Source organism: Castanea sativa, chromosome 7 (assembly GCF_040712315.1).
Source record: "Castanea sativa cultivar Marrone di Chiusa Pesio chromosome 7, ASM4071231v1".
In the NCBI taxonomy this organism is placed as follows: domain Eukaryota; kingdom Viridiplantae; phylum Streptophyta; class Magnoliopsida; order Fagales; family Fagaceae; genus Castanea; species Castanea sativa.
Window position 1 is genome coordinate 30,533,873 of NC_134019.1, and position 9,581 is coordinate 30,543,453.

Sequence of the window (9,581 nt, forward strand, 5' to 3'; positions counted from 1 at the left end):
ATAAAAGCTGATTTGGTCTGAAATTAGCATATCCAAAATAGGAAAAAATCTACCTTAACTGATACAGAGCTGGAAAGTCAATCAGCCATTAATTCATGCCATAAATCACTCCCAATTAAGTCAGATCAGCCCTAAATAGCTTGAATTAAATTTAGAACACTTTCATCTTCCTTTGGGCCAAGCTTGCAATATCCTGCGTTAGAATCAGCCCAAATCTCTTGAATCAGCCCATTAAGTGCTTCTTGGATCTTCTTGGATCTTGCTTTTGTAATAGGCCCAACTGGAACATGCAATGGATCCTTGAATGCTTGTTGATTCTCATCAATTAGGGAGAAGGAGAGTTTGAGAAAGGTTTTAATGACGGGTCAAAGAGTGTGTTTGACAATTGATACTTGAACTTCAATCCAAAACCTTAATTACTTTTTTTTTTTACTGCAAATTATATTGATGTTAATTGGGTTTATCATAAAAAGATTTTAAATTTCTACCTAGTACCTAATCATAAGGGCAAGACCATTGGTAGGGTGGTTGAGTTTTGATTGCTTCAATGGGGGATAGATCATATTTTTACAATTTCTATTGATAATGCAAGCTCAAATGATGTGGGCATAGACTATCTTAGGAGGAAAACAAAGGATAGGGTGGGTAACCTCTTGGGTTGTGAGTTCCTTCATATACATTGTTGTGCCCATATTTTGAATTTAATTGTGCAAGCTAGGCTAAAGGACCTTAATGAGTCAATTGTTAAGGTTCGTAATGTAGTGAGGTATGTGAAATCCTCTCCTAATAGGTTTGAGAAGTTTAAGGCAAGTGTTGAAAAAGAAAAAATTCAAAGCAAAAATTTGTTGTGCCTTGATGTGTCTACTAGGTGGAATTCAACTTACTTAATGTTAGAAAGTGCACAAAAGTTTGTAGCTACATTTGAAAGGATGGAGGATGATGATGGGCATTTTCTTCGTTACTTTGAGGATCCATCTAGTGGTCCCCCTCGGTTTTTAGATTGGGAAAATGTAAGACTTTTTACAAAGTTTCTTGGTATGTTCTATGAGGCAACTTTAAGATTTTCTGGTTCTTTGTTTATGACTACTAATGTGTATTTCCATGAGCCTGTTAGTCTTCAAGACCAATTAAATCAATTGTGTAATGGTAGGGGTGATCCTTTGTTAAAGGGTTTGGCACAAAGAATGAAATTGAAGTATGATAAGTATTGTAGAAGTGTTGATAGGATAAATCTAATGTTGTTTATGGCTATTGTGGTTGATCCTAGATATAAATTGAAATACGTGAAGTTTTGGTTTAAGCAATGATATGACAACAGAAGGATGATGAGTTAGGATTGAGAGTTAAGGACGCTTTGAATAGGTTGTACAAGCACTATAATGGAGCAATGGGGACCCCATGTGGTGCTAGTGCTAATGGGACTAGTGAGTCTGGTGATAGTGATGTTGCTACCATATTCTCCATGCTAAATGGTTTTGGTAGTGTAGAAGTGAGGATGAAGGAGTATAATAACATATACAAACAGCACTTAGCAGATGAGGATAATGTAGAATGCAAATCTGAATTGGACAGATGCTTGTTAGAAGCTAGTGTAGATCCGGAGACAGAAGGCTTTGATATTCTTGATTGGTGGAGGGTGAATTCTTTAAGATATAGGATCCTTTCTCAAGTTGCCCATGATGTTTTGGCAATTCCCATCTCAACCGTTTCATCAGAATTTGCATTTAGCACAGGAAGTCGTGTTTTGGATCCTTTCTGTAGCTCATTGTCTCCTAACATTGTTGAAGCTTTGATTTGTACACAAAATTGGTTGAGGATCAAAGACTCAACTGAACCAATTAACCTACTAGAGGCAATGGATGAAGTGGAAAACTGTGAACTTGAATCGGGTAATGTGTGTAGGTTTTTTTCTAATTTTTTTTGCTTTTGTTATTTGTAAATTCTCTTGTATTTTATCTTTTATTTATTTATTTATTTGTGGGTTATTATTTATATACAATTTGTTTAGTTTTTCTTTCCTTTTAGAGATTGCACCAAAACCCACTTTGGGTACAGATACTGTTCTAGATTGATTTGGAAGGTAGGGTTGATTTTTGGACTTAGCTACCTAAAATAACTTAAATTTTATGTAATTTGCTTATGTTTGTTAGCTGTTGTTTGTAATGGTGTTAATTATGATGTACTGCTTTCTACTTATCATTATGTTTTGGAGATTGACATTATAGGGATGGAGTTTTTTGTATATGATGACTTAGAGCTGGAGTTGTTGGTTGGCTGATTGCAGAAACTTTTTGTGTGGATATTTTGCTGACTTAATCGTGAAGATGACCAAATTAGGAGTGTTTGAGTACTTGGGCTACTGCTGGTTGGCGATTGCTGGCTTGATGGTTTTGTTGCTGCTCTCTCCTTTATTTTTGTTTACTAGATACATACATGACAACATAAGCATTGAACACACACTTGAAAATTATTAAACTATCAGTCTTAGTAGACTAAACTACTTCCATTTTTTTGTGAAAAATATGTAGTTGTGTAATGTACCAACTGTATATTCTGGTCCTACATTCATTTTGTACATTTGTATAGTGCTTTTCAAGCACTACTTGACTCACATAGTAAAATAATCAAGAACGTGTGCTCAGAGACTCTTCTATTTTTTTTTTTTTTAAAGATTAATGATTTTCAACTAGTAAAAATATATGATAAAAAAAGCCTGAAAAATTCCCGAAGAAAAAAAGCCTGAAAAGACTTTGAAGATGAATTTTTATTACATCAATATTGTAAAATAGAAAGAAGAAGCAAACCCAACCAAAAAAATATATCAACCAAAAGAAATTTTAAGTCCTGAAACTCACATAGTAAAATAATCATAAAATTTGAGGCAGTAGCCCACAAAATTTGTTAGATCCCATTACTTTTTTTTTTTTTTTTCTCTATTTGACATAATTTATCACTTTCTTCTCATATAAGACCTTCTTCTTTTTGTCAGAAGTACTTTAAAAATTATCACAATATTTTTTGTTGTTATTTTTATAGCAAATGATTGTGGGACGTTGTGAGAATAACCCATACATGATAACTGATAAGTATTTTTTTTTTTAACACTAAAAAAGTAAGTGGGTTTTTTTTATTAAAAGAAAAACCAAAATAGATAACGGTTTAGGGAAAAAAAAAAAAAACTTGTCTCATAATATTTTTTTAAATATGTAATAAAAAGTAAATGGCAAGGCAATGTGGGGTTTTAACGTGGATATTTATTTCTCTTTTAAAAAGTGTAAACTCCGGGGGATTAAAAACCCATGTAATGGTAGTTTTATTTTATAGACAATGTTTTATAAATATATTTTTACTGTATTAGTCTCATGTTTTGCTCATACTTAAATTTAGGGTGTAGGAGTATTTTTAACTCAAAAAAAGGTTCATCCCAAAGCGTGGAAGTCCCTTAAATAGTAGTATAAATAAGTATATAATTTTTTTTTAAAAACATATATAAATCGCTATTGGTCTAACATTTATGATTCTTTATGTTTATTTTAAAAATAAACTAGTTGAATTTCTGTGCAGACATGAACTTACGAATAATATTATTTTATTGGAAAACAACAACTAAACAAAAATTTATTACATAATTTCAAGATTCTTATCTAACATACGACATGATCACATTTGTAAGTACTTTCATCTAAATAGTATATCTAATGAATATAATAAGGTTTTGTTGGCAATAATAATAATAATGAAAAAAATGCATTGAAAGTGGATTTTAATTTGTAGAATATTATTAAGCAAAAAACCATTTGGTGTGTTAGTCTAATGATAATGAGTTATAATCATAAAACGGATACCACATGTTAAAAGTTTAATATCTCTTTATGAACTATGCTTTGGGAGATTATTGAATCCCTCTTTATATATCATAATTGTGGGGGGTCTGAGGAGCAAAGAGGGTCAAACCGTAGAAAAGCATGTGTAAGCCAGACCGAAGAGATGAGTCAGACCTATGGAGTCCACTTGCCCGAGGATGGAAGTAGAGACAAGGTAGTTAGTACCCTACGAAGGCCCAAAAAGGGAAAAGGGAACCATGGAAGGGACAAAGGACGTGACAGGAAGTTTCTTGAAAGATATGTTTCCCACATCTGCATTGAATGTTTCATGCCAACTATATCAACTGTATTAATGTGAAAATGGCACCTGAACAGTGATTTCACAGCTAGCAACTCCTTAAACCACCTTTAGCAGAGCTGTGATGAGACAAGTATCCTGAGGAATGTTTAAAGGTGTACATGTGGAGGGTTATGATGCAAGAAGAGAGGATATAAAAGAAAGGAAACCTCCCAGAAGGAGGGGGCTTTCTTATGGAATACAAAAAACTAGGAAGTGAATAGTGTATTACTAGTAACATTCATATATAAGAAATCAATTTTCGAACTTACCGGAGGAGAGCATTTTACTCAATCTTCACTTTTACTTCACTTCTCTATCACTCTCGTATGATTGGCTACATGTTACTTCAACCAAAAAAGTTCGACCCCCTTCAAACCGAAATAAGTACCTTACCTCACTTACGAATTCTCACTCTCTTTCAAGAAATTTTATTGTTTGGGCTTGGTTTAAAAGCTAAAACACTATTGTTCTTAGTGGGTCTGGGCCTTTATTTTCTGAGTACCTACAATCATTTTAGTTTATCCTAATTATTCTTAAGGGTTGTTCTTTTTCAAAATTTTAGACTTTCATAATTTGACGAAAGTCATCAAATTGATATCAACATTTACCATCGTAAATTATTGTTCTTTTAATGATTATTAATAATAATTACAATTTTTTTAAACTCTATAATAATAATAATAATAATAATATCTACCAAAACAAAACTCCTAAAATTAAGGTTATCTACTTCTTAAAAAAAAAATACTATTTCTATAGTATTTTTACAACAAATTATAGATAGTATATTATTATTGGCTTTAAATTTTTTTTTTTTGAATCCTTATTATTGGCTTTAATTTGAATTCAAAATTTAAATTACTTTTTTACTTACTAATAACATCTAATAATAATTTGTCATTTAAGATTTATTGTGAAAATATTGCATAAAAAATTTCTTTATAAAATAAATAAAGGTGGTTTAAAACACAGCGTTAAACTAAAACCATTTGGCTGTTGAAAAAACACACAAGCAAAACAACAATAAACTTAAAGTCAGATTTTTCTCAAAAAAAAAAACTTAAAGTCAGATCGAAAAATAAAAATAAAAGTAGAAAGAGTTGTGAGATTGTGCATTCCGTGAGAAGCAGAGAGACCTAGTCACTGTCAGACGACCGGAACCGCTACACAGAGGGACTCCATAAGGCGGAGATAAAGAGCTTCAGAGGGCCGCTAGCGGTAAAGTTTTCTCTTTTCTCTTTTTGGTATTTTGGTTGGATTGGTTTTAGGTTTTGGTTTCTATTCAGTTTGTTAAAAATTTAAAGTTAACGTTTGAAAACAAAAAAAAAAAGTTGAATTATTTATTTTGAGGTAAGGCTTGGGAAGTTTGAGATTTCATTATTGATCGAGAAGAGTGATGGGGATACTGTATCAGCATAGAGAGCAGAAAGTGTTTTCGGTAATGGGTCTTTTTAGGTGTCTACAAAGTCTTTTAGGTTTACATTCATCATTGATTGATTTCAATTCCAATTATGTGAAATTACAAATTAAAAGGGTTTTTCTTTTGCTTTTCTTCTCTGGGTTTTTAGGTGGAAAGTCAAAACCTTGAAGCAATCCAATTCTGAGAAGAAACAGTATGGCCAGGTATAGTTTTTCACTTTATTGAAATTTCTTTTAATTTTTGCTTTCAAAGTCTGTAGGTTTAATGTATTGGTACTTTGGTTATCTATATAGTATGAAAAAGGTTACTATTTTTATAAATTTTATATATATATATATATAAAAAAAACTATATTTATTTAGAATAATAATAAGAATAATAATTGATTTAGAATATGACATTCCTCCACATATTTAGTTGATTTGAAAAAAATTGATACAAATGCCATAAATAAATAAATAAAAGAAGAAATATTTGTGAAAGTCAGAATCAGTTAGTTTGTTGATCATTTCATTTTCATTTTGCAAATTAGCAGTGCCACCACAGACACAGACGGGCGAGTGATGATGGGGGAAGAAGAAAATAATTCTCTTGGGATTGAGATTGAGAATCGACCCGCTATCTTCGTCCTTGGATCCTCCAATGTTGGCAAACGGACCCTCCTCTCCCGTATGTTCCTTTTTTCTTTTTTCAATTAAAAGAAATTTTCTTTTGATGATAATGATATATATATATATATATATATATATATATATAAATTTATCGAATCTGGGTATTTTATCTTTACTATGTATCTCACTGCTTCCTTATATAATCGATCAATATTAATGATTTACTTAATAGAAACCCTATACCTAACCTAACTGCTAATTCTTTTGCAAGATATTCTTTATTCTAGTCAAGTGGCTCATTGATTTTGTATTCGAATCTATATTTTTGACAATTAAGTTTTAAACCTATCTATCTTTTTGTCTGCATCAATCAGTAGTCCTTGAGCTCACTTGTTGTTTAAACTGAATAACCAATCTACAAATGCTCCTAATTTAATCACTGCCTGCTTAATTTTGGATGATTTCAATTGTATATTATTACTTGTTTTTAGGATTACTCTCTGTGGATTTTGAAGAGGCTTCTGATTCATCATCTGATTTTAGGATTACTCTCTACGGATTTTGAAGAAGCTTCTGATTCATCGTCTCAACTTTGTGGCCATGGGTAACATTCTTACTCTATGTTACTTGTATTATTATTATTATTATTATTAATCTAAAAAGATTTGCTAGAACACAAATAAATGGTACTTAATAGATATTCATCAACAGCTGGACTATCAACACCAAGTACTACACAGCTGATGTTTCTGTATGGATGGCTCATCTTCATGATGCCTTCTCTATTGGGACATTGCCAATGTTTAACCAGTTGACTGCCTTGGTCATGGTTTTTGACGTGAATGATGTTAGACTCTTTCCCCTTTCACATCTTTACATTGCAAATTCTTTGATGTTTTTTTTACTTATCAAAAAAATTCTTTGATGTTTTATGCCAGTGTGATTTTTTGATGCGCTATATCTCTCTGTTCATTCATTATGTGCAGTTATCATCTCTTGTTGCCCTTAAGGATTGGGTAGCTCGCACCGATATTCAAAATTTTGAAATATTATTATGCATTGGCAACAAGGTGGATCTCCTTCCAGGCCATCCAGTTCATGCTGAATACAGAAGACACCTGCAGAAGCAGCTTGGAGATTCCTCTGCTGATCCTTATGCAGAGTCTACTGAATATGGAATTTCTGAAACTGAAGGAAGTAGTCTACTGGGTGATGAAGAACCTTCGTATGAGATTAGGAGGTCTTGTTTGGAATGGTGCACTCAACATAATATTGAATTTATTGAAGCTTGTGCTTCCAATGCTGATTTTGACAAGTGTAAATCCATTCTTTGCCTTTAGTTGCAATTAGCTATTTTGCATTCCTTATATTTCCTTTATATGTTGCAATTAGACAATATGTATACAAAAAGGAGCAATTTGAGATACCTTGCTCAATTGCAAAGATTTTTTCTTTCACTCATAAAGGTTATTTGCACTGTTAGTTTTACTTCAAACTGTAAAGCCATAAATTCTATAGAAACTGTACATGATATGAAAGACGACCATACTTTTGATGTTACATGGACATCATATTTTGATTGAAGTTTTATTTTTTATTTTTTATATTGATAATGAGGTTTACATAGTAGATAGAATTACATGTGTATTTTATATTGGAGTAAGAAAGAGCATGATGGGGTGTTCTCTACATAACTTGATGGTTTTTCAGAATATTAAGGGACTGAATTAGGTATAGATTATGTTTTTTCATACATACGTAAGTACGTACATGCATGTATGTATGTGTTTGTGTTCAAACTTATATAAAGATGTTGTTCTTGACAGGTTTATCAGTTGATGGTGATTCACAAGGAGTTGAACGCCTCTATGGTGCTCTTTCTGCTCATATGTGGCCTGGAATGATTCTAAAATCTGGCAATAAGATAACTGAACCATCATTACCTGAAAAAGAAGGTTCCCTTCTCCCATTCTAGAAAATTATAGTGTATTGCTATTCAGTTTGAACTTTTATTTGCTAATTACATGGCTAAATTTTTTCATCCCCTCTTCTCAGAGTTATCTTCAGGAGAATCTGATTTTGAATTTGAGTTTGAAATCCTCTCTGCCGGCTCAGCTGAACCATTTGATGACACAGATATAGGATGGGTTTCTGCAAATGCTGTTACCCCATCCTCAGAGATGGCAGGGTTTGTTACTCAAAATAGCTCTGTCGTTGAACGTGATCAAGAGAATGGAACTAGATCTGATGAAGAAAAGCCTTCAACTTCAACGGCGTCATTGCAGGATGAGAATGACCAGGGTGTGATACCAAATGCATCTGAGCAAGCCACAGAGGTGGATGAGAGTGCACCTTTTGAATTAGAGGATTTGGAACAGTTGATGTCTGAGATAGGGAGTGTGCGTGAAAACATGAGATTGATGCCTGATTTTCAGAGGAGGGAAATGGCAGCAAAGCTAGCCATGAAAATGGCTGCTATGTTTGGGGGTGAAAGTGATAATGATGAGGAAATTTGATCAGGGAATGGGCTTACAAATTACAATGCTTTGGACTGACTAATTTCATTGAATATTGTTCTTAGTGTCATTCATGATATATATTGGGGGGACATGAGCCGTCTGTTTTATGTACAGAGCATCTCTTCTGTGTTGCTTTTCTGCTCTCTGCTTCTCTTGTCACTGCACAACATGGTTAGTCATGGATTAATTTGCCCATGATGTGCTCAAAGAGTTAAAGCCCAGATTCTCCAAAACATTGATACAAATATAAATTCTTGTAGAGGTTGCGTGATGATAGTTAAATGCTTTCGTGTGTAGACTGACATTGATAAGAACAATTAGTCAAATTTTGCTTGTCTTTAAATTGCTTGTACTGCCTCTGCATTTCCTGAGTTTTTGTGCATGAATTGATGATGAAAGAACAAAGGATATCTGCATTGCCTTCTCATTCATTTTATCTAATACTGAATGTGTCCATGTCTAAAATTTTTTTAACTCTTCTATGTGCAAATCAAAATCAAGATTAGGTACAGTGTTATTGTTTAATGTTTTAATTATACCAGATAATAGTAGGTTTAATGCTTGTAGTAGTGGAATAGTGGTATGCAGATTAGTTGCTGAGAAGAGAAGTCAGAAGTCTGGCACTTGGGAGGGGTAGGAGGAGACTAAGGTGAGAGTTAGCAAAATATTACAAAATGAGAGTGACATGAACAATAATTTGGAGTTTAGAATGTAATGTCTATTATCGAGTGCTCTTTTAATCATGGAGGCCAAGAAGAAGATATGGGGTGTAACATGCAGGCTATTTTATACAATGTTACTTGAAAACCGAAATTTTCACACACCCTATTAGCTTTTGTGTTAAAGTGGCATGGGAGAGTTGTGTGA

The 9,581-nt window shown here is 32.8% G+C and overlaps 2 protein-coding genes across 5 annotated transcripts in view; both read left to right on the top strand.

Moving 5' to 3' along the window:
- The window catches only part of LOC142644298 (zinc finger BED domain-containing protein RICESLEEPER 2-like), an 11,003-nt gene extending 9,696 nt beyond the window's left edge, over positions 1-1,307 (top strand). Inside the window, exon 2 of the mRNA XM_075818942.1 lies at positions 719-1,307. Coding sequence (XP_075675057.1) covers positions 719-1,307 — 589 coding nt within the window. The remainder of the gene's footprint in view (positions 1-718) is intronic.
- Positions 1,308-5,155: 3,848 nt separating this feature from the next.
- LOC142642126 (uncharacterized) lies at positions 5,156-9,057 on the top strand. Of its 4 annotated transcripts, none has more exons than XM_075816480.1 (8): positions 5,156-5,382; positions 5,733-5,787; positions 6,120-6,253; positions 6,739-6,799; positions 6,907-7,042; positions 7,182-7,512; positions 8,022-8,150; positions 8,251-9,057. In XM_075816480.1, exons 2-8 carry the CDS (start codon positions 5,780-5,782, stop codon positions 8,709-8,711), a joined length of 1,260 nt encoding a protein of 419 aa, XP_075672595.1. In that variant the 5' UTR covers positions 5,156-5,382; positions 5,733-5,779; the 3' UTR covers positions 8,712-9,057. The 4 variants fall into 4 exon arrangements, with proteins under 4 accessions (XP_075672595.1, XP_075672593.1, XP_075672596.1 ...); XM_075816478.1 differs by having other exon boundaries at positions 5,244-5,382; positions 6,117-6,253; XM_075816481.1 differs by having other exon boundaries at positions 5,244-5,382; positions 6,687-6,799.
- The last annotated feature ends 524 nt before the right edge of the window (positions 9,058-9,581 follow it).

Coding starts and splice junctions, on each gene's coding strand:
- LOC142642126 (XM_075816478.1), top strand. Junction 6,800..6,906: donor TCTCAACTTTGTGGCCATGG/GTAACATTCTTA, acceptor ATTCATCAACAG/CTGGACTATCAACACCAAGT. Junction 8,151..8,250: donor ATCATTACCTGAAAAAGAAG/GTTCCCTTCTCC, acceptor CCCTCTTCTCAG/AGTTATCTTCAGGAGAATCT.